Below are 24630 nucleotides of genomic sequence, written 5' to 3' on the forward strand. Positions count from 1 at the left end.
AGCGCAGCCAAACAAACACACCTTCTAGCTGCGAGACTGTCAATAATAATTAAAGCCAATTTCATGCTGCACACTGCATGAGTAGTTTTCCACACAACATCAGAGCACAGCTCACTATGGCTGCTCCTTCTTGTTCCATCACTCTGCTGATGAAAAAATCCCGAAAATAACCCTTGTCTTGTTTTGTAGACACATTTTTGATGGTGAATGATCGCAGTGGGTGCTAACCTCTGTAACAAATTGAGTTTCTTGTGGCTGCTTCACAGTAAAAGCCGAGCAGTATTTCGCCAGTCGAATGCTTTTAATGTGAAGTAGCGGCTACAGCATGTTTTGTTTGTGTCAGCAGTAACTTAATAATCATAAACAGTGAGGCTATTATTAATGAGATAAAATTGGGAATCCTTCATGCTTAGGTAGGCAATCTGACTCTACCACCACCAATAAAAACCACTATAGAAAGAAAATTACTGAATGTAAAAACAAACATTTCAATCCTAAATAGCATCAAAAATGGGATTTGATTTCATGAAAATCATCAGCATTTTAAAATATGGATAATAATAATGCATTACCAATGTCAAGGGCAGGCACGGATTAAGAATGCAGAGGCTCCTGGGCACAAAATCTTGGAGCCCAATAGCCTAATATTTTCCAAAAACAACCAATGTCAACTACTTTTCATTATATAAACACAACACTTTAGAGACAAGAATATATACCTTAAATTAGGATAGACCATAATGTTTGAATAATATGAGAGAAAGCCTACCTCATGCAACGGTCTTCTTTCAGGCCTCTCTCCCCAAAAACTCCTCCACCACATCATTAAAGTCCAGGTCTCTGACGAGTTTCGACTCTACTGCCAGTATTGATAGAGAGTTCAAACATTGTTGACTCATCCTTGTTCTCAGTTCATTTTTAATCCTCGCCATGTGGGAAAATGAGTGCTCCCCTTCGCACTTTGTCACCGGCAAAGTGAGAAACATCCTCAAGGCTACATACACATTAAGGAAGGCGGCTCCAGATGAGCAGATAATGATGTGGCTGCCTGTCGAGCTCAAGCAGAGATGAGGGTGGGGCAGATGAACAGGTGGCTCTGGCTGTCTCAGAGCTGTGGTTTTCTGCCTCAGTTTCATGCTGATGCTCGGCTAAACTAGTAGCGTCTGCTGCCACGTTACTGTCCTCCTCTTTGCTGTTAGCATCGTCCTTTCCAGGCTCTTTGCTAGCAAGCCGGCTTTTGAAAAAAAGTGGAGATAGACTGTATGTTTTTGCAAAGTTCAATGTCTCTGATATCCTGTCTTTCTCTTTGCTGCTCCACTTGTCCAACATTTGTTATCCATGATGTTTGAAGCGTCTTTCACACCCAGCTGGCGGGCCTTGCCACTAAATTCCCTTGGTCACCACCTGACCTGACCTGATTCATCATCATCATCATCATCATGATATAGACAAAGCCAGTAAACCAATCATAATATTTTTCTTATTTGCAAATAAAGTAACTCTGCATTCATTGGTTCATATTTCAACACACACACACACACTCAAATAAAAACAAACAAACGAACAAAGCCATGATGAGGCTACAGTTGCGGGGGGTTTCAAGGCCCATTAGAGGTTGGAGCCCACCAGGCACCGGCTCAATCAGCCCGGTTTATAATCAGTGCTTGATCAGGGTGCACAAGGGGGGCAAAATATTAGGGACATTTTTCAGTATAATACACTCCAGTACACCTCTACCACCCACTACGACCTAATTAACATCAAGTAGAATTATCACCTTTCTGACAATGTGAACAAAAACTAAAAATGTTTAAGCTTTGTAAAAGTAGATTTTAATGGCAGAGCTGTTGTGTTGGTTTGCATTAGGTTGCACAGATGCTCCTAATAAAGTTCATGGTGAATGTAAATCTGCCTGCAGTACATATGGTAGTATGCATAATTACTTGCATTTTAGTGTTTTTTCAATGCGGTGGCCCTTAATAATACAAAACACAGAACAATAACTGCAAATATTTGCCTCACCTCTTATCCATTTTTATTGAAATACATGTAAATGGTGATTCTGAGAAATTGTTTCCGGCGACGACTCATTCTCACGAGCTCTGGCTTTTTATAGATGCATCCCTCTAGCATTATCCCATCATCCTGTGTTATATAGCACTGTGCTAGGAGAGTACAAAATGCAGCATAAACGTCAAGTGCCTGCTCCACAGCCTGTTGTAAAAGAGGGTCTGATGGTGCATGTGTTCATCTCATGACAAATGTTTCTAGGTTTATCTCATAGCATGCTATTAGCTTACCTGTCATTACTCTGCAGCTAAGGCCTATGCGTCAAACACATGAAATCACAGTTTCATTTGGTGACAAAATTCACTGATTTTGAATGTTTTTATACCATCACTCCTTAGGCTTCTGTTTTTTTTTCTCTTCTCTTCTCTCTTTAGTATTCCATCATAATGTCAGCTCTTACTTTTGAGATTTTATTTAAGATTTTTCATCTGCTTTTTACAGTTTTTAATATATGATGTATTTTATGAGAGGGAAAGATGTCAAGGTGGATTTTTACTGCCAAGTTGACCCCTTGTTCGACTGGTAGGGGTGTGTATGTTGAGAGGGACAGAGAGACTGCATGTATGCATGTATGTGTCTGTGTTTTCTTGACGTTTCCCTCCATTTGTGTATTCATACTATGTTTTCCTGTGTGTTATTGCAAGTGTTTCTGTGTCCTACTGCCTCTGCCTTCTTCTCTCTCAACCTATTGGCTGTATCAAAAGCCTCTCCTTACTTGCATCGCCTTTTAGCTGACCACTCCTGTTTATCTCAGTTTATCTTTTCTACTTATTCACTTTCCATTTGTTTCTATGACTCTGTTTTTCACTCTATCTCTTTCTCTTTTTCTTGTAGATTGGTAGATCACATTGGATTAAGGGTGGCTATTTTGTTTCCTGATTTACTTTTAAACTCAATTTATCATGTGGACTACAAGACTGGTGTGAATTTAAAAAGCAAGAGAGATAGAGGAAGCGAGTCGATGAAAGAATCCGTGAGGGAGACAAATTTAACTAAAGTGTATTTTATTTGGTACCATACATATTATTTAATAGACGACAAAACTTTTATAAGCTTTGTTAGGCTCAATAACAACTTCTCATATTTTTACACATCAAGTCTTATCCTGTGATAAAGATGCTGACCACCCGTTGCGACCAGCATTAATGTAAATATTTCCTGCACCCATAAGATTTTTGGGTCCCCGGGACCCAGAAGATCTCAATCCTGTTGCAACACTGTTGTCAAAGTACCTAGCAGTCTCTTAATCACATAACATTAACCGCATTTCATTCAGAGCGACTGAAACACCATGAAATATGAATTCATGAAATATTCATTCACAGCATAACCAGAAATGTGGTTCAATTTTATAGTCAACCATAGTATAGAGGTGGTGAGCCAAAGCTGGCTGCTTTTTCTTGTTAGTGTGTGTGCAAATCTATGCACGTGTGCTTCAGAGGTAACCTGTGAAGGGCATGGCTAACTTAATCACAGGACTGTAAACAGCGTTTCATTTTCTAGTCATGAATTATTGACTCATGTAATATTCAGTCCTCTTGTAGCCACCAGTATTACTGATATTGAAACACTATATCTGTAGCTCATTCAGTCAAAATTCATTGCAGAAAGTGGATTGTTTCTCTCATTTATACTTAATAATATATTCCATACATTTCAAATCATGTATGGCACAGTGACTGTGAAGAATTGTTGTGACTCCTACTCTGGCTGATGGTCATTTTAAACATCAATAGCAACTTCTCTAACAATGGGATTTCTTAAAGTAGAGTAAATGAACAGGGATTGACTGTGCACTGCTGTACTTACGTGTAACATGCAAGATGTTGTTTGGCCCTCATTAGTCATGAAGTCATTTGAAAGGCTCATCAAGAAGGAGCTCCAGATGGTTTAGAGCTCATTAGATGCTCTGTTTTTACTATATCGAGAAAAAAGGCTTGGGAAATGCTTCTTTAACCTTTCTTAAGTAACCTTTCTTGTGGTCTTGGCAGGCTTTTATAGGTTTTATTCACTTGTTTTGATGTAACACAGTGTACTTAAAGCAATAGTGTGTTCACTGATCCAACATTTATTTAGTTATTTATTCAGATCTTGTAACATGCTGTTCTTAGATGGTGAGAGATGGTGTACTGTTTTCTCACCTGTATTTTCTGCAAATAGATGATGGCAGGAATCTTTGTGAGGACAGGCACATCCTGAAATTCACTGATGATGTTGGGATCACAAGCCTATTACAGGTGCAAGGTCATGAAACAGAGTATGGGCCTGTAGTCGAGGAGTTTCTACAGCAGTGTAGAGTAGAGAGACGTATTTCTGCACCGCAATATGCCCAGATCAAAGGAAACAGCCCAATTATTATCCATGATCCTGAAGTCCAATTTGAAGAAAGTTACAGGTATTCGGGAGTTACACCATCAACCCACTTTGTGCGCTTTATGTAACAAGATCCGACAGAGATTGTGTGTTTTAATGAGAACAAAAAATTGATGTCTTTCTTATACACATCGCTTATCAAATCAATCCTCAAAAGCGCCTCGGCGGCCTGGTTTGGAAGCTGTGAGAGGCAGGGAAGAAATGGCAGTATTGTGAGAGTAATAAAGGAGATCATTTTCATTCAACAGACCGTCCTCACTGATGTCTACAGTGTGAACAAGTCAATTTGAGCCACTCCCTTTAGGTCACAGATTCAGACAACCTCAAGCTAATTAGACCGGCCGAATTTCTCATTTCGTCTTCACGCTGCAAACCTGCCTGAGAGTGCATAATAGACTTTCCACTCAGTTCCTCTTCTCCTGTGGCTTTTATAGTTACCCTAGATTATTATTTTATGTGGTTTAATGAGTCAATGTATTTTGGTTTTTTGTTAAGAGATACACATATTGAAAATAAAACATATCAACAGCCACTTGCAGAGAGACAGTTTGTAGACAGTTGATATGATAAACATTAGACTATGAATGTAACTATACAACTATACATTTAGCATTTGATCACTATTAGCACTTTCACAATGGTCACAAAAGAGAAACAGCCAATAAGTGCTTTTTTCTCCAGTTTTATTATCCTCCCCAAATCTATTACCATACTCTCTTAGATAGTGCATGTGTGTTTGTGTGGTGTGTACGGGTTTGTGTGCGTACATGTGTATTCCCATGTTAAATATGGTGTGAGCCTGATGGAATATTATAGATGGAACAGAATGGAATAGGGGTTCGATGTGCAATCACAAACATAATATTGAAGTTGCGCACATATACTGTATACACATTCACACGCACATACATATGCTTTAAGGAGCCTAATCCCCTTTGTGAATTTGTCAGCCTTGTTGTTACAAACACAATAGGATTATATGTGCGTGTGTGTGTGTGTTTGAGAGCTGGAAAGATGTGTGTATCACTGTGTGTGATACTTAGGGAGCAAAAGTGTGTGCATGCATGTACGGTATGTGTGTGGCAGTACTATAGGAATGTTCCAACAGTATGCCTGTTTTCTCTCCAAGCAATTTGCTCTCCATTCTTCTGCTGGGTGTGTGTGTTCGGGCACAAGTATGTGAGTTAGGCAGGTTGTGATTGGTTGAGTCTGTGGGTCTCATAAAGACGGTGTCATGATGGAAATTAATGCAATACATCACAAACACGCACTCAGACACACACACACACATACACACAGGCGCACACCTTTGCTTGCTGCCATGGACCACTCCTGTAAATAATACTGAAAATGGGAGAGGAGAGCAAGGGAATAAAGGAGAGGAAGGCTGGGGAAATAGAGGGTATATTTCCAGAAATACCATATACGAAATTTTGAAGAGAATTATGGTGACACAGTGGCACCTTTATATAGAATCAAAGAAGGATCTGTCTTATTCAGTGTAATCAATTCTGTTCTCAATGGTCCATCCAGTACAGATCTACCCGAAAATGGCTGGACAGAGAAATTCACTGTGCATTTTATTGGGTGGATAGAGAGCATTTGGTCTCAAATTTCACCTGATCCACAAAAGATACCCACCTCCAACAAATAATCTTGCTTCACTTTCCCAGTTTCAGACCATTAACATCTCAGCACTAGATAAAATTATTTCCCAAATGAAATCCTCTATCTACAGTGGTGTAGATATTATCCAAAGTTTTTAAAGTTTTTTAAAGAGATATTCCCCTCTGTTGATCATTTTATTCTTTTAATTATGAACAGTTCTCTAACTTCTGGTAATTTTACCCATTTGTTTTAAACATGCAATCATTCAACCATTACTGAAAAAGCCTAATTTGGATCTCCTATTACTCACTAATTATAGACCGATTTCTAAATTGCAATTTTTATCTAAGGTGCTTGAGAAAGTTATTTCAACTCAATTAATATTTTTTTATGAATAGTAATGATACTTTTAATGGTTTTCAGTCAGGTTTTTAGAGCTCACTGTAGCACAGAGACAGCCCTCATAAGGATTCTAATGATCTACTTTTAACAGCTGATAGAGGTAACTGCACAGTCCTGGTGCTTTTCGATTTGAGCGCTGCCTTCAACACGATCGATCACTCCGTTCTCCTGCACTGTCTAGAAACCTGAGTTGGTCTTAAGGGAACTGCTCTACATCTACTATGTTCATACCTCTCCAATAGAACCTTCTCTGTTGTCATAGTAAATGCCTGTTCCTCTGTTGCCCATTTTATATATCTATATCTCTATCCTTGGCCCACTGTTGTTTTCAATATACATGCTTCCTCTCAGCCAGATCATTTAGAACCATAGTATCTCTCACCTCTGTAACATGCAGTTATATGTCCCTCTTCAAACCAACAACTCCAGCAGCCTTGATAATCTGTTTGCCTGCCTTAGTGATGTTAAATGTTGACTGTCCCAAATCTTTTTAAAATTCAACGATGATAAATCTGACGTCATTGCCGTTAGTCCACAAATTCTACCGGCCTGCTTCACAGTAAGTTTGGGTCCTTGACCAAAAAACATCAAGCAATCCTCTAGAAATCTTGGAGTTAGTTTTGATGCAGATCTCTGTTTTGATGCTCAAGTGAAAAATGTTGTCCAGTCATGCTTTTTTCACCTCTCTCTCTCCCTGTCTCCTACTGATTTACATAAGGTCATACATGCATTTATTTTCTCCAGCCTCGACTACTGCAATGCACTTCATGCCAGTATCAGTCAGATACGAGATATGAACATATTACTCTGGTACTTGCCAACTTAAAATGTCTGCCTGTTACATTCTGCATTGAAAAATTTTTAAAATTCTACTTATCACTTTTAAAGCATTAAATGGCCTTGCTCCAAATTACATCAAGGACTTATTAATCCCCTATGTGCCTGGATGTTCACTTAGATCGGTGGATGGGGCTCTGCTGGTTATATCTTAGGTCTCGGCTAGTGACCAAAGGTGACCAGGCCTTTGCTGTTAGAGCCCCCAAACTGTGGAACAGTCTGCCTATCAAGACAGGCAGCATCTTTAATGTCTTTTAAATCTCTTCTTAAAACATTCTTTTATTGGAAAGATTTTATGAATGTTTGATACCTTGCTGTGTTTTATTATCCCACATCTGACAGTTTATCTTTTTGTGTAACTTCATTTTATTCCCATCTGTTTTATGATCTCTGTTTTTCCTTTGTTAATTGTTGTTTTTTCATTCTTTTTTTTTCTTCGTTCTGTTAAGCACTTAGTAACTTTGGTAAGAAAAGTGCTATATAATAAATATAAAGTTTATTATTATTATCTATATAATCTTGTGATCAGATTAAATTTGGAAAAAGAGATGCCATGAATACTTGCAAACTCAGGGAAAGGAAGGCATACAGATAGATGTGGATACAAACTTGCTTTAGGCTACATGAACTAAGAAGTAGAAGCATTCAAGAAATTTGCCTGTAGCAGCAAACCAAGAGCCAGTCATCTTGGAGCAAGAATCTACCCTGTTGGCAGTATATTTCTGTTCAAAGTGGATGATGTCTTGAGCTCTTGTACTGTAGCATGACATAGTGTTTCACACCACTGGGTATTTGAGGCTGATAAGACTGCATGCTGACGTTTGCACAAATGTTGTTAAAGCTGGATTCCAGCAACAGACTTGGAAAGAGCTGGCTGCTAAATGTAACTGACACTGCTTAGTCATAATCTTTTTTGAATTATCATTTTCACATTTTCCAAAACTGAAGACTGAAGAGATGTCAGTCAAGACCATAGACTGTATAAAAATATGGACATAGTTACCGTGATGTCACCCGTTGGTTTCTGAAGAGCGGTTTTGAAGCTCAAAGTGAGCCGCTTCGGCCGTCGCCATCTTGGCAGTACGTGACTCTGCCTAACTCCAAGCTAATCAAAAATAGGCAGAGGGGGGCCGATTGGCTGAAACAAGCCACCTAGCGGCTGGCGGACCTGTCACTCAAAGTAGCCATGTCCTTCATTATGCATAACTTTACGGTTTAATAAAATTCAAACGGGCGAGTTATAAAAAAAATTCACCGTACAGTTGTCATGAAAGGGGGAATTAGCTATAGAGACCTAAACCGTTTTTTGTACCAGGCAGTAAACATGTTTATTTCTGCTGTAAAGTTGGGCATTTTAACATGGGGGTCTATGTGGAATGACTCGCTTTTGGAGCCAGCCTCAAGTGGCCATTCGAGGAACTGCAGTTTTTGGCCCTTCTGCATTGGCTTCATTTTACAGCCCCGGAGGTTGCCGCCTGGTCAAAACAAGAAACTAATAATAGTAGCTATCCATGTGGCTCACTTCCTGTATGAACATACAGTTTCAGAGTATTCAAAAAATAACACTTTATGATAATGGACTCTGAAAAACATTTTTTGAAGTAAACATACTGAAAATACTGCACTTTTGAGTCGGCATTACAAGCCCGTATGCCAGTTAGCAGTGTTAGAAAACCCTCTGTTCTGTGCAGTATATTGTATATTTCTCATGTGTCTCTTCCCTGGTTTTGTATGATTGATTTTCAAGATGAATATTTTCCACCTGACAAATATAATTTTTTTTTATCTCTGAATTCTGACAGATTACCTCCTAGCTTTTAGTTGTGATTAAGCCGCTTCATTTTTCTATTCGATGCAATTAACTTTATTATGCCAACCCCTGTATGTCAGATATTATTTCTTGATAGAGATACAGTATCTACGAACCTGAAGTCAAGATCCATGTTGAAGTATTAGGCTGATGATATTCTATATTCATATAATCATTTTCAACAAATCCCATGAGAAGACCAAAACCAACTATGCCCTAGTCCATCTCTTCCTCAGTCAGTTTGTGACTCTCAGCCCAAAGCTGTTTGATCTCTACAGAATCTTTAAAAATGAGTCATGAATATACAGTATACTTCATTTTTCATAAAGACTTGGCAAATGATACTCTAACAGGAGTAGATAGTGAATTTATTGGGGGAATATTTTAAGCTTGTATTAATACACCTTTGGTGCTCTTGTTAGTATATACATCAGCAGGGCTGTATATGTATGATCGACTCAAAACGAACTACAGTACCCATGTACATTGTAATAAAGGAACTTATTACCCAGTGAAACGGTGGAGCTCACTTATGTATTTTTAATCGTTTTTGGATGACAGTGGAGGTCTACAGCACAGAGGAATAAGCTACATCAGGCTTTGGCTACACAGACAACACTTGTTAACAAGAATCCTTTCAACTCATTATTAGTTGAAAGCCTTTTCATTGGATTTGTTTACAAGGAGAAAAATACAATATCATCAGACTTATGGAAGGTCCACAAAGATCTAAATATCTTATTTTGAAACTGTCTTTTCAGAAATAGACAAGGAGAGTTGCGGCGACCCTGGAACTCCTCTCTATGGAATAAGAGAGGGGGACAGTTTTTCAAATGGAGGGATCCTTAGGTTTGAGTGCCAGTTTGGCTTTGAGCTGATTGGAGAGAAAACTATCTCCTGCCAAGACAACAATCAGTGGTCGGCAAACATCCCCATATGCATATGTAAGTATTAAAATCATTTGTAGGTAATTTTCCGGTATATGGCTGCAGAGGAAAGAATTTTTCAAAAACCATGGCATTCACTCTGCCGTGACGTTGATAACATTCAATCTGACCTGTCACCATGGTGACAGTACAGAGTTTATTATGGCCTGGAGCAGATGATGACCGATGATGCTGTGGAGATGAATATTTAACAGAATATTTTTCTCTGTGTATCTCTTTCCCCCTCCTCCCTTTCCTCTCCTAAATTTCCATTTCTCCCTATTTCTCTGTTTGTCTCTCTCTCTATCTGTCTCTGTCTCCTGTCTCTGTACTCCTCTTCCTCCCACAGTCCCCTGCATGTCCAACTTCACAGCACCCTCAGGCACCGTCCTCTCCCCAGATTACCCAGAAGGCTATGGGAACAACATGAACTGCGTCTGGCTCATCCAATCAGAGCCGGGCTCCAGAATCCACTTGGCCTTTAATGACTTTGACCTAGAGGCACCCTACGATTCCCTAACGGTGAAAGATGGCGAGACAAACGACGCCGTTGTCATCGGGAGGTTCTCTGGAGCTGAGAGTCCTTCCCATCTGACATCCAATACCAACACACTGAGGCTAGAGTTTCAAGCTGATCACTCCATGTCAGGAAGAGGATTTAATATCACTTATAGCAGTATGTCATTCTCCTATTTATTTATTTTTTTAAGTTTCTATTTCAATACAGTTTCAATACTGCTGCAAAATAGGGTTAAATCTCCAAGTTGAAGTTTGATACATGGTTACGACAGGAATAAGAATATTATTTAAGGTCAAATTTATTTTCTTTTGTGGCAGAATAATGCAAGAGACTCTGAAGCTGATGCATATACAGCAGCACATTTCATATGACCATATATGAATTTTATGCATGACTTTCAGCCTAGACCTCTAGTGCTTGTATTAGGTGTGAGGTGGTTTCATTGTAAAATTCTATATCCATCCATACTTTAAACCATTTTGTGACCTAAACTTCATTTGTCATGATCAAAATCAAACTATTTTCTAAACAAAGTTAAAATGGCTGAGAAGAAGAAATAGCTGCTTATAATTTTATTTGTAACAACCATTATTCTTCATTTAAATACTGGATGTTTCATTTTAGAATTAAGTTCTTTTCAAACAGTAAAAGTCAGATCAGACTGGAGGCTTTAACAACACAGAGAGTTGTTCCAGAAAAGACAAAAGGCACACTTTATTGATTCAAGAGGAGTCATGTGGTTATTACGGCAGCTAAGAATAGAGGTGTAGGTTGCAGAACAAAGGAAAACATGGCAAGGAAAGCATTAAAAGAACACTTTTTGGGAACTTTTAAATTGTTTGTTGTCCAGGATGTATTTAGCCTTGCTTAGCACAAAGACTTTAAGCGAGCGGAAACTGTAAGCCTAGTTCCGTCAAAAGTGAAACAGTACACCTTCCAAAAAATCAAAAACTGCCTTTTTAAACACTTATCTTGTGTCTTTAACCTCTGTCGAAATAGAAACCAAGACATTAAGGTTTAAGAAGCAGTTAGCATTTTAGAACTTCCGTCTTCATTGTAAAGTTGTCAGCTGTGAAAACTTTTGTATTGATCAAATCCCTGGTGAGTCTTATTCTACTGATGACTAGCTTGCCAGACAACAGGATGCAACCTGTACAGCACATAAAGTAGTTTTGGATTTGTTGGAAAGCATGTTTGTTAATTTTTGATGGAGGTGAACAATTTGCCCTGTTTGCAGTCTTTGAACAAATTTAGACTGAATACATCTCTATACAGGACAGAGATGGAAAATGATCTTCTCATCATACTGTTAGTGTGACGACATAGAGACATATTTCCCAAAATGTTTAAGTGTTCTGTCCACAAGTTTCTGTGTAGTGTATCTGTGATTTCAGCTCATAACATTGTTTATGTATGACATTTTTTAATTTTGTGGGTCACAGCAGTTATCATTTTTTACCATGTCTGTCACCTGCTCATACCAGATTGCTGGTGTGCTGGCAAACATGACATTTCAAAGCTGGACTTGACAGCCTTATAATCTGATGTGCCAGATCATATCCTGAAGCAGGCATGCTCTCATGAGTTTTATCAGAAGTTACATTCAACCCAAGCACGATGCAGATATACTCTAACACGAGAAATGCAATATGAGCAAATGTATAAAAATACATGGCTAGAATACAGAACAGACAGATTACAGGAGACATTTATAGACATTTCCTGGCCAGGACTGAACCCTCAAAGACATCATGTTGCAGCAGTGGATCTACATGATTGGTTCTTAGAAAGATCAAAATGCCTGTAAAGTATAGGTTTCATATTCTCTAATAACATTTTTGTGTACTGTATGTGTCTGTCTCTCTGTGTGAACACAATCTCCAATATCTTCTTATCATATCTGTGTCTCTTTGTAACTTTTTACCCCAGCATTTGGCCATAATGAATGCCCAGACCCTGGCATTCCTATCAACGCTCGCCGCTTTGGAGACAGTTTCCAGCTTGGCAGCTCCATCTCTGTGGTCTGTGAAGACGGTTTTATCAAAACCCAAGGAACCGAGACCATCTCCTGTCAGTTAGAAAGAGGAAAAGTCATGTGGAGTGGGCCAATCCCTAAATGTGAAGGTAAATATTGACTAGATTGTTGATTAAACTGTTAACTCGGGAACTATATGTCATCCAAGATATCATCATTACTACAGCATAAAGACCCAGGAGGTGGAAATTATCTGCTGTCAGCACGGCTGAAGGAAAGAACTGTGGAGGTGGCCAGTTAACCTAAATGTCCAGGGAAATAACTGTTAATAATCTGCTGCACTAGCCACTAGCTTACAAATATACTCTCACTGCAGTTGTATATGAGAATATAAAACCCTTTCTATTAAGCTTTACATGGAGAGAGATCTATAACTCAAACGTGAAGTTGACACATTCGTTGACACATATATAAACTAGGGCTGTCAAAGTTAACACAATAATAATGCGTTAATGCAATTTCGATTTGACACCACTCAATTTTTTGACGCCATGAATGCAGGTTCTGTTATGAGGACTTAGATTATAAGTCTATTGTCTGATCCACACGCCGGAGCAGAAGATAGCCGTAATGCACCAGTAAGTTGGAACAGGAAGGTTCTGTTTTGATGTCCCCTTGCATCACCTGTAGTTCTCTAAACATTTTTTTTGGTATTTCACTATGGGACACACTCCCCAAGCTGTGCCCCAGAAGCTATTTTACACGAAGCCAGTCTCAACTAGCAGACAGACGTGATGTCTGCTCCCTAGAGGAGGGACTTCCTCCTGCTATAAAAGCCCAACTTAACATTCTCTCTTCTGTCTTAAACCTCTTCTCGCTCCCAGAATCAACCTCTCAGATGGCAGGTGTGGCTAACAGATTAGCAACACAGTTCATAGAGTGAGCTAACCACTCGGCTGCTGAACTCTACACAGTGCTGCATAGCTATCTGAGTTTAGTAGCTGGGCTGTCACCCAACAGGAGCTGCTACTGCTAGCCACCATACTAGCTGCTTACCGGTTCTCGTATCAAACAGAGCCAACCCAATGACAGAGCTTGAACCTTCCTTCACCATGGACATGGTCAAGCCACTGGCAAAGGCGTGCACATACAGCAACAAAATTGCTGGGGCAGACACTCATTCTGCATGTGCTATGTGTCTCAGGCTACAACACGCCCAGGCCACTCTAGCATCCCAAGCTCCTTGTGAGCATTGTGCACATCTCTCCATCAAGACTCACTGACGCAGGATAGCGCACCAAGCCAGCCTATCAGTGGCAGATCCTATGATGGGGTAGCAAACACCCCATCACAGGAGTTAGCAGAGAGTCTCCAGGGACACACCATCTCCACGGGAGCCGCTAACTGAACCCTGACGAGCGTGAGGCCAGCCTGATAGTGGAGCACGCTGACATCGTGGGGTATGACTCCAACTCAGGGGACAAGTCTATTAGATTTGGTTCTGAAGAGGACAAGGAGGATGGTGATGAGCCCTTTATCCTCCCACCGGCTACAAAGCCAATGGATGTGTGTGGCAGCGGATCTCCAAACCCGACTACTGGCATCGACCTGCATGATGTCTGCAAGAGAGAGGCTGCAAAGCTTGGCATTGCATGGCCGGAAATCCTTTTCCTGAGTGCCTGCAAGAGGCAAGCCGGTCATGGAGCAATCCCCTCTCCACCAAGAACCCCGTCAAGGGAGGATCGGTGCTGGACTGGGTCGACGTGGAAGAAAAAGGTTTCTCCCACCTGCATCCCGTTGAACCTCTGCTGGCATCTCACCTCTGCCCTACACATAACTCCACCATGACTTCGGCAGGCACCGGCTGCCTTCCAAAGCCGATTGCTTTCAGTTGTCAATGACTGAAAAAGGCTAGAAGGCAGTGACCATGTTGGTGAAGTTACTGAACGCGTCATCACTGCTGCTGGCCTACCAGGCTTAATCGGACAACGACATGTCAACCTCACCCACCCTAGCCCTGTGGGACTGTGGGATTTATCAATGGTGCTTGATGCGATGTCATGCCCACTTTTCGAGCCGTTGTAGCAGGTAGCGCTTAAGATGCTCTCCTCTAAAACGGCTTTATCACTCACCTTGGCCTCTGCAAAATGCAATAGTGACATCCATGCTTTGTCAGTGAACCTGTCATGTATGCAGTTTTTAATGGGGGATTCTAAGGTTTTACTAAAACCTAATCCCGCGTTTGTGCCCAAGGTTTTTAACCCGGCATTATCATACTGCCCTATTTAGCTGTCACCTTTCTATCCTCCTTTCTCCCCGCAGGGGCATGAACGGCTTAATGCACTCTGCCCATCGTGAGCATTATGCACCTATGTTGATAAGACAGCTGAATTCAGGAAATCAGAGCAGCTGTTTGTGTCATGGGCTACACCACATTTAGGAAAACCTCTTATGAAGCAACGTTTGTCACACTGGATTGTGGGGGGTATTGCCATGGCTTATAATAGCAAGGGGTTGTGATCCCCTGTAGGTCTATGTGGTCATTCCACTTGTGGTATGGTTAAATCTTAGACACTGTTTCGGGCTGTTTCTGTTGAAGAGATATGTTGAAATGTTTAAAGAGAACTGTAGGTTAAGAAATTAACCCTGGCTCTCTGAAACATGAGTGAGGTATCTCACCAGACCACCCTCCTTACCTGGAGCGAGGAAGAGGTGTGCTTACTTAAGCCGGTGTTATACTTTCTGCATCCGTGAGTACACGATGGTCTGCAAGGGACCATGTGACGTAAATTTTGTCATCAGAGGGTATACGCGTAGGCTCTGTGCAGACATCTGCGTGCCTCCAAATTGTTGTGACCATGCGACCACTGCACTACGATCAATAGACACCAATCTACAGTGCATGTGTGGAACACGTCCTACAGAAAGTAGTATAACAAAACTACTACGCGTCTGTGGTGTCCGCAGCTGTCCGTGTACATGTACACTTGGGAGTATATGCGGGGCTTTAGGCTGAAGTGAGAATGTTACGTCAGGATTTTATAGCAGAAGAAAGTCCCTCCTCTAGGGAGCAGACATCATGTCTGTCTGCTAGTCAAGACTGGCGTTGTGTAAAATAGCTTCTGGAGGACAGCGCAGGGAGCATGTCCCATAGTGAAATATCTCATGTTTCAGAGAACTGGGGTTCATTTTTAACCTAAAGTTTAGCCCTCTAGCTCTAAGTCAGATGGCAAGGAAGCAAGGAACAATGTGTAAAGAAAAAAGTATTTGAATAGCAAATTCAGCTTCAAAGCCCTGTCAGATGGGTCTGTTGACAGGACCAAAGTTATTTGTAGTTACTGTCGATGTGAACTGAGTTACCACTGGAGGACATCTAATCTTAAATACCATTTGCGAGTGAAGCACACAGCTAATGCTAACACGAGCAGCCTCGTCAGCCCCATACCATCCCGCTCACAGCAAACCATGCTTGATGGTGTGTGAGAGAAACCCATGGACAAACCTACAAGCAGCAAGCTTTCAACAGTAATAGCTAAATGGGTGCTTGCAGGTCAATTAACATTGTAGAGGACGAGGGTCTATGTGAAATAATTTGGATCGCATCTAACGACTGCACTTGAATTGCCATTGAGAGCCACCACCGTATCGAACATACACAACCTGTATAATGACCAAAGAGTGAAAGTAATTTTCTTTCTTATACTCCCTTTCCACTGTTTCCTGCTCACTTTATTTATTGTTTGGTTTATTTTGTATTATTGTGTTTTTATCCCATAGCACAAGGGGATGTTTTTGTGAGCCTTTATATTTCCCATGTGAGGTTGGACACAATTACATTGTGTGATTTGCTTTTTTGAAGTGAGGGATCCAGGGAGTGATCTTTAATCTGTACTGAAGTAATGTAGAATTTAGATGGCCAATCTACCCATCTATTGCCTGTTGAGCTTGAGTTTGCCATAAGTTATGATTTGAGCATATTTTTGAAAAGCTAAACGCTGCGCCTGTGAGGGTTTCTGACAATCTTTGTTGTTGTTTTGTGTTTTCAATTGTGTGTGATTTCCAACAATGAATGCATAGATTTGCATAAAACAAGCATATCTTGTCCACTCCCATGTTGATAAGAGTATTAACACTTGAAAAACATCCCTTTACAGTAAATTTTGAACAGATAAAAATGTGCGATTCATTTGCAATTAATCATGATTAACTATTGACAGTCATGCGATTAATTGTGATTAAATATTTTAATCAATTGACAGCCCTAATATAAATGTTAATATAAATGTTATATATTATTGAATATAATTATCATAGTGGTATGTTGTAGTCATAAGGAACCATGACCACTACCTTGAAAAGTCAAGAAAAGTCTTTGCATTAGTTATTAAATCTCTCCAATTTGACTGCAGCTATTTCATGTATAATTATCATATCCATTCCTCACTATAACACTTTAATTTATAGGCAATATAGAGTCAGAGTAATTCATTATTATATCACCATTTAAATAAATAATAATTTGTCAAGGTGGCATTAACGCAGAGTCTAATCAGCAGCTTGTGTGAAAGTACAGAAAAATAGACATGTAAATTTGACCTGTTAATCTTACATGGAACAAAAGTACTAACACTTTATATGTGATTTAACTATATCTTCACAACAGTCAATTAACTCATAATAATTCTAATACAGGAGCTACTGTTGATGGTACAATGGAAAGGCCATGTTAATTGTGCTCCAGGTCATTTCATGCCCACAGAGGCATTGTAGCTAATGTATGTCTATAACTACTTAGATGGAAAATCCACTTGTATTCAAGAGGAGCCGACCAGAACAAATAAACTTAAGATACTAAATTAAAGCTGAACCAGATCAAATTTACAAGGTATCTGGAACACATCTCTTCTGTCTAATGTAACCATGTAAAAACAGATAACATTCTGTAAAAAATTCTCATTTGGAGTTATAAATGATGATTATGTTTATTTTAAGTGTTAATGTTTGTTTTGCATACTATTTAATGCCATCCTTGCATTATGTATGGCACAATTAAGTATTTATCTGACTTCATTAATGAAGGAGAATTATAGAGCATGCAGTTCATCTGTGTTTTGAATGAACATGCAGTAGAACTGATTTAATGATGTGTGTGTGATACAAGTGTGTCCATCAGTCTGTGACCTGATTACTGCACACAGTTATTCTAAGTATGTTCAAGATTGTTGCTTTTCTTCATGCTTCATGCTGCGCTATCAATATTTTAATATTACCAGTGGATCAAGTGACTACAGTACATGTAATTTGTAAGATGTCTCTCACAGTGACAAATCCACATAAAATTATCATCAGACTCTACTGTTCCACTCAGATCTACTGAGCACTTTTGCATCTTTCATCAAATCTTCTGGTTTAAGGGCAACTTTACTATACGATACCTGGCCAGGACCAACAAGGCAAAGAGCGAAAACTGGTGAAGATAGAAGAGCATTTTAGCAGCTAAAGAGCCAGATATTTCCCATCAGGGCAAGAAGATTCATTACAATAAAAGTACACATTGCCTATATTTCAGCTGCTCACAAGGCATCAAGCTGGTCTTGGACTTTACTTTGGTGGTCTTGAAACAAATCATCTTTCATCTTCTTTTTCTGCTGAGTCCTCCATATCCTTCTCTCATTTTCTTCTCTCTTCCCTCTCTCCTCCTCCAGCCCCATGCGGAGGCCACTATTCAGCCCCCAGTGGAGTGATTTTGTCTCCAGGGTGGCCTGGTTACTACAAAGATTCCCTCAACTGTGAGTGGGTGATTGAATCAGAACCTGGACGCTCCATCAAAATCACATTTGACAGGTGGGTGGCATAAATCTTTGACTCACCATATTAGAGCTCTGAAGGCAGAACTGTGCCAATGCATCAGAATCAGATTGACAAGCAAAGATTTACAAGACTTAAAGTTAATGGGGATTCACCAAGAATGTAATAATCTGTTAAATTTCATAGGCTATAATTAATACTGAGAGTTGTTTATTGATCAGGAAGGCAGGGTAATATTTTGGTTTATATTCTGTCCTCTCTCAGCTGGGAATAGATGATAGAGACAACGCTGCAGGGGTCCGCAACCTTAGGCTCATGTGCCACCATTGGCACACTATAGTTTAACCAGTGTCACACTAGCAATAACTATGCAAGAGAGGAACTTTTTTGTCCTCTCATCCGAATGCTAAATTATCTCTTTCACAGCCATTGGCAGTTGCACCGCCTTTTATTTACAGTAGTTTGATTGATTGCATTCAGGGTCAGAGCCAATCAGAGGCAGAGTAGGAGCAGGTCTTCACAGAATGTGGGTGGGAAAAAAAATAACGCTGCCAGAGCAGGCTCGGTAGATGATGGCATTTCCACCATTTAAGAAAGCTAAAGTAAAAGTTTGTGTTTCAGAAGGACCATGCTGTGTGTACTTTATGTCTTGAAAATGTTGTTTGCCGAATGTCAAGTGTTAAACATCATTTTGAGACTAAAGACAAGAAAACTTTCATAGATGAGGCAGACAAGGTTGAATCCATCAGACCTGCCCTGACCAGGTATGGGAAGCGAGCAAACACCCTCAAAGTCTTTGCCACCGCTAAAAATCATGCTACCAAAGCAAGCTAACGCATTGCTCATTGCATTGCAAAACATGCCATTCACTGACGGCAAATATATTAAGGAGGCTTTCCTCTGTAGCTCAGAGGTTTTGTTTGTTGGCTTACAAAACAAAGAGACAATAAAATTAAAAGTAATAGACATTCCCATGTCAGCCAGAACTGTGAACGACGCATTAAAGAAATGGCAGAAAACGTTAGCGTGCAGCAGATAGGTGGTTTGAAAGAAGCCATGGTATTTAGCATCACACTTGCTTAAAGCGTGGATGTGAAGTCACATTAATTGAGGAACAAGTTGGTCACCCCATCATAAAACTCCACTGCATAGTACACTAAGAATAACCTCTGTGCAAAGATGTCAAATTCAGATTTTAATGAGGTAACTTCATAGTTAAGCGATCTGCTCTGACACACCAACAGTTCCAGTCCCTGTTCAAGGAAATGGATTGCTCATACAAAGATATCCCTCTCCACCCAGCGGTTAGGGGGCTAAGCTGCGGAAGAGTTTTGGAGTGGTTTGTCGGCTGCATTGATGCCATAAAGGCCTTCCTAGCTGAAAAAGGCCAAGACTATCCAGAACTGGAGGATGAGAAGTGGGTTGTGAAACTAATGTTTCTCATGGACACCTCAACAAGCTCAATCTCCATCTGCAACTAGCAGGGCAAACTATTTTGGACATGTTGGACACCTGGGCAACTGGGGAACATGGGAAACCCAAATCCACAATAGCCTTCTAACTGTAATTTAGGGTCTTATGTACATAATAGTAAGCATCTGATAAGTAATAAAAATGTCATTTAAGTTGTAAACTTTCCTGATATTGGGTTTGAATTGGGCGTGGTTATGCTCGGACAATTATTATGAAAATTACGCAATAAATTACGTGAACCATTCATAAACCACGTGATGTGCTGCAGTAAGCATATTGTCTCATTGCTGGAGTTTCTGTGTCATTGGTAGTGTTTCTGCATCTCAACCCAGTTAATTTTGCTATATTCTTCATTACTGCGGCTAATTATCCACTCTACATTTAAGTGTACACTAATTCTACTCAAGCACTGTTAGCTCTCTCCTTCTTTTAGTCACTTTCTCACAACTCACACAGTTGTTTACATGCTTTTCAGATCTGCTAGTTACTTTAGCTCAGCAGTAACTGATGACTTCCCTCATTCCCTCTCACTCTGCTGCTCTCTCTTGCTCAGTTTATCTCATGTTTAGGTATTCCTCTGCCTCCCTTAGTGATAATGGTACTTAAATGTAATATCTTTGCCATGCTGGAGGCGAGGCTCAGTGAGTTAGAAGCGCAGGTTAGCTACTGTAGTTAGCCAGCCCCCAGTAGCCGGTGCGGGTGTCAATCAAAACGTTATCTACCACACCTATGCAGTCTTGAGAAATAGTCTGAACAACAAAATGAGCAGTTTTTTGAACTAGGTTTTCTAATAGTATGATATTTTTCACTCAGATTTTTGTGGATGCTTATTGAGATGTTCAACTTTTGGATAATTTATGCATTTTTACTATTTCAAGCCAGTCGGAGTCGGAGTTCACAACACAAATTGGGGAATTTCAGACACATGGACCCATGTTCTCTTTCTTTATCAAACCCGAGAGCTTTATCTGGATTTATCTCTGACAGACTGGCTGGATACCCAGGACATGGTAATGCAGCTGATTGAGCTGAAGAGCTCAACACTGTGGGTGACAAACTTTGCAGAGCTACAGAAACAGCTGGAAACCACAGCAGGGCATGATCACAGAACTTGCATCTTCACTTGGTGGATATCTCTACCAGAGAAGTTTAGCTGTCTCAGGAACATTGCATTGGCTTTGCTGACAGTCTTCGGATCAACATATCTCTGTGGGCAGATATTCTTGCAAGTGAAGGGCGTGCTCAGCTCCTCCTGCAGTCGGTCAGACAACTGACCACTGTGAAGCTTGTGTTCAACAAGTGACTAAGTATGGCCCCCAGATAATGGAGCTCATCAAAGGAAAGCAGGGCCAGGGATAAAATTCACTGTTAGGCATCTGTTTTATTTGTAGCACACATGGTTTTGCATAATGGGGCTCTTTTATTCATCTCGTGGATGTTTTCATAAGGATGGCAGCATTCTTGTATAGTGCTCATATTTCTGTTTGTTACAGTTAATTCTCTCTTTTTGACATTTGCTGCCATAGCAACACTTTGTAAATGAGGGAATGTCATTGAAAGCAGTGTGCTGAAATGGGAGCTGTGCATATAATTTGTAACCACAGGGGGTAAAAAAAAAACAAATCTATTTTTTAAGTTTATTTCTGGTGAACAAGATTGATGGAAGGCTGATAAGGACAATGATTTCAACTGAGATGTGGATGTTTTCATAAGGATGGCGGCATTCTTGTACAGTGCTCATATATAATTAAAATGTCCTGACTGGGAGAAAAATGTTTATTAAAAATGTTGCTATGCACGTTGTCTGTATGAATGGAAAAAAATTACAGATCCATTGAAGATTTAAATTTTGATGCGGTGTCATAATTAAACTTAATGTTAACCATAATGTTGAATAACAAGAAAATTTAAAAATGGCTCTTCATATTAAAAAGGTTGCCGACCCCTACTTTAGAGGATCCTTTAAAATTATTTTTCAATGGTTTGCGTTTCTGTTTCAAATTTATTTCCTTGTAATGTGCATTTAACAGTGGTGGCTCAACAACCTTTAGAGGGCTTGAAAACTATTAAAGACTGGATTTCATAAAGCTTTACTCTTGTCCTATTGTAGCATGTTAAATTAAACAAAATATGCACAATAACAACAAGTATGATTTTCATTGTTGAAGATGTGAATGTTTCCTCTCCAACAATTATTTTAAAGCTAAGCTTAATTTGTAAATTTAGCAGGTTTTAAGAATCATTTGGCCATCAAAGTGATTCAGTCACAAATAATGAGGAATGCATGCAACAAACAGACCCACCATTTTGTGAAGATCATCGATAGTTTTGTCATTTTTTGTCATTGATGACATTGACAAAGTGAGATATCAGCAAAAAAAAAAAATTATATTCTGGTATTGTCTCACAGATTCCAGACAGAGCTGGGTTATGACTTCCTCGAGATCCACGATGGACCCAACCTCCTGTCTCCTCTGGTCGGATCTTTTAATGGTACCCAGGTGCCACAGTTCCTGTTCAGCAGCAGCAACTTTTTGTATCTGCTCTTTACCACTGATAACAGCCGATCGAATGCTGGCTTCAAAATATTGTATGAAAGTAAGTCAGAAATGAATACAGTACAGTTATGCATATGCACATGTGGACATGCATTCATAAATACAAGATATCATCCTCCATATTTTGTCCATCTACAGATCAGAAAATGCGCATTACATGAATCCATATACTGACTATGTAGGGAAAATATGTTTTTGGGGAAAAATATTTTCACAGAATGTCTCTGACTACCCTCCCAGTGGGTGTGTGTGATGTCAGGACACAACATCACAATAATATCCCACCACATACCCTTTCACAAGATGAACCAGTCATTTACCTGTAAAAAAAAAAACCCAAATAACCGAAATTGCACAACATGGTGCTTTATGTGGAGATGCAAACCATCTGAGTTTTAGATTAGGCAGATCAGCAAAACCAAACATGATAAAGCTTTCCTGTACTGTATGTGCATACCATCTAGACATTCAAACATTTTTGTTTTTCAGGTGTTACAGTGGACAGCTACTCATGTCTGGACCCTGGTATCCCTGTCAACGGTATTCGGTATGGACAGGATTTCTCCATAGGATCCACAGTGTCATTTGGTTGTGATTCTGGCTACAGACTCAGCCATGAGGAGCCGCTAGTATGTGAAAAGAACCACTGGTGGAGCCACCCTTTACCGACATGTGACGGTAAATAACTGAAAAGAACCTCTAATTAGGGAGAAGTCGAGAGAGATGTGATTTATCACACAGAATATTTAGGAAACAGAAGTTTCTTAGAATTTGACATACTGTATCCTCCATCATAATTACAGGAGGTCACAATAGAACTAATGTATGGTACTTGATTGATAATGGTACTTTCTTTGCTTTAGAATATATATATGTTGTAGCAGCACTAATTAAATAGCTCTCAGCCCTCTGTCATCTTTTGTCAGTGGCGGAGACAGAGACAGTAATTACCCACCCTGTTATCCCCCTAACTTCACAGCTGTTGACTTTGTTGTATTTTTTACAGATGTAAATATAAGACCACTTTCACATCATTCTAGTGTAAAGAAAGTACATTAAATGCAACACAACATTTCATCTGGACGTTGATGCAGAGACAACATGCATATCATGCAGTGTCTGAAGACATTCTGACATGACATGGCAAGGCCAACTTGACGGCCGACTTGCTCATGATAAGTGTGCTAACATTTTATACTACAAATGAGGAGTTTTGCTCCAAAATGAAATATCCACTTATCCAAAAAAGTGATGACCAGATTAATTAAATTTTTTTTAAGATGAGAGGTAAGATACGTCAACAGATACTATTATCGTTTTTATCATATTTCATTTTTTTTGATACAGAAATAGATGATCCAGTTGATCCATTTAAAAAAGACAATACATTTGTGGTGTGTGAAAGATCAGCAGAAGAGCCTGCCATCCCTATATGGGTAGCTGAGTCATTTAGAACATGTTGTTCTGCGACAAACCCACCGGTTGAATCCCATACTGTAGAGACACACATATGTGCATGCACACACACTCTTGGATGCACACAGGGGCAATTTGCAGTGAAGACTGCTGTGGCTGATAGGGGATGATTTGAGAAGAAGATTAGAGATCTGTGGGCATGTAGTGTGTGTGTGTGTGTGTGTGTGTGTCTGCCCACATGTACTGTATGTGAGCACATGCTGTATATGTACTTGTGCCTCTGTGTGTGTGCGTGTGTGTGTGGTGCTTTTATCCATGTGCCTCCTGTCACCTTCTCTCCTGTGTGAACCGTGAACACTGGAAGGTTTGAGGTAAGGTTGACGAGAGCCTGTGTTGGCTGTCACCTCCTCTTTCTTCTCTCCCAAATCAAGGAGTTAAAAGGGGGGAGGGGGCAGGAGTAGGTGAACGGAGAAAGGAGACTCTCTCCCTCTCTCTCACTCACTCCAATCATGGTGTAGCAGGGAGAAAAGAAGGATACGGCACTGCTGCATCAGTTTTGTGGCAGCTTGCTTGGTTTCGACTTGTTAGCTCATTCGGTTGTTAACCACATTTAAATCGTTCAGTTCCTAGGACTGGCAGTGTTTCCTTTGAGGAGGCAGTTTGAGAATATCAACATCAAGCATGCTGGCCAGAATTTGTGAGCTGAATGCCTGTGTTTACACAGTATGTACCCATACAACAAATATAGGAACATATAGAAACTATTTGCTGCTGTGGTGGGTGAGAAATGGTCTAGTTTGATGATTGACAAATAGTATGTGATGAATCAAAGCACCTAAAGAAGCAGACTCAAC

The 24630-nt window shown here is 39.9% G+C and overlaps 1 protein-coding gene across 1 annotated transcript in view; it reads left to right on the forward strand.

Moving 5' to 3' along the window:
• csmd3b (CUB and Sushi multiple domains 3b) overlaps nt 1-24630 on the forward strand; it is a 385890-nt gene that overhangs the window by 268050 nt on the left and 93210 nt on the right. The window contains exons 14-19 of the mRNA XM_044335847.1: nt 9862-10044; nt 10376-10702; nt 12476-12670; nt 18227-18365; nt 22213-22400; nt 22850-23038. Of these exons, the coding sequence (XP_044191782.1) occupies nt 9862-10044; nt 10376-10702; nt 12476-12670; nt 18227-18365; nt 22213-22400; nt 22850-23038 (1221 nt within the window). The remainder of the gene's footprint in view (nt 1-9861; nt 10045-10375; nt 10703-12475; nt 12671-18226; nt 18366-22212; nt 22401-22849; nt 23039-24630) is intronic.

This window comes from Thunnus albacares, chromosome 19, assembly GCF_914725855.1.
Source record: "Thunnus albacares chromosome 19, fThuAlb1.1, whole genome shotgun sequence".
Taxonomy (NCBI): Eukaryota; Metazoa; Chordata; class Actinopteri; order Scombriformes; family Scombridae; genus Thunnus; species Thunnus albacares.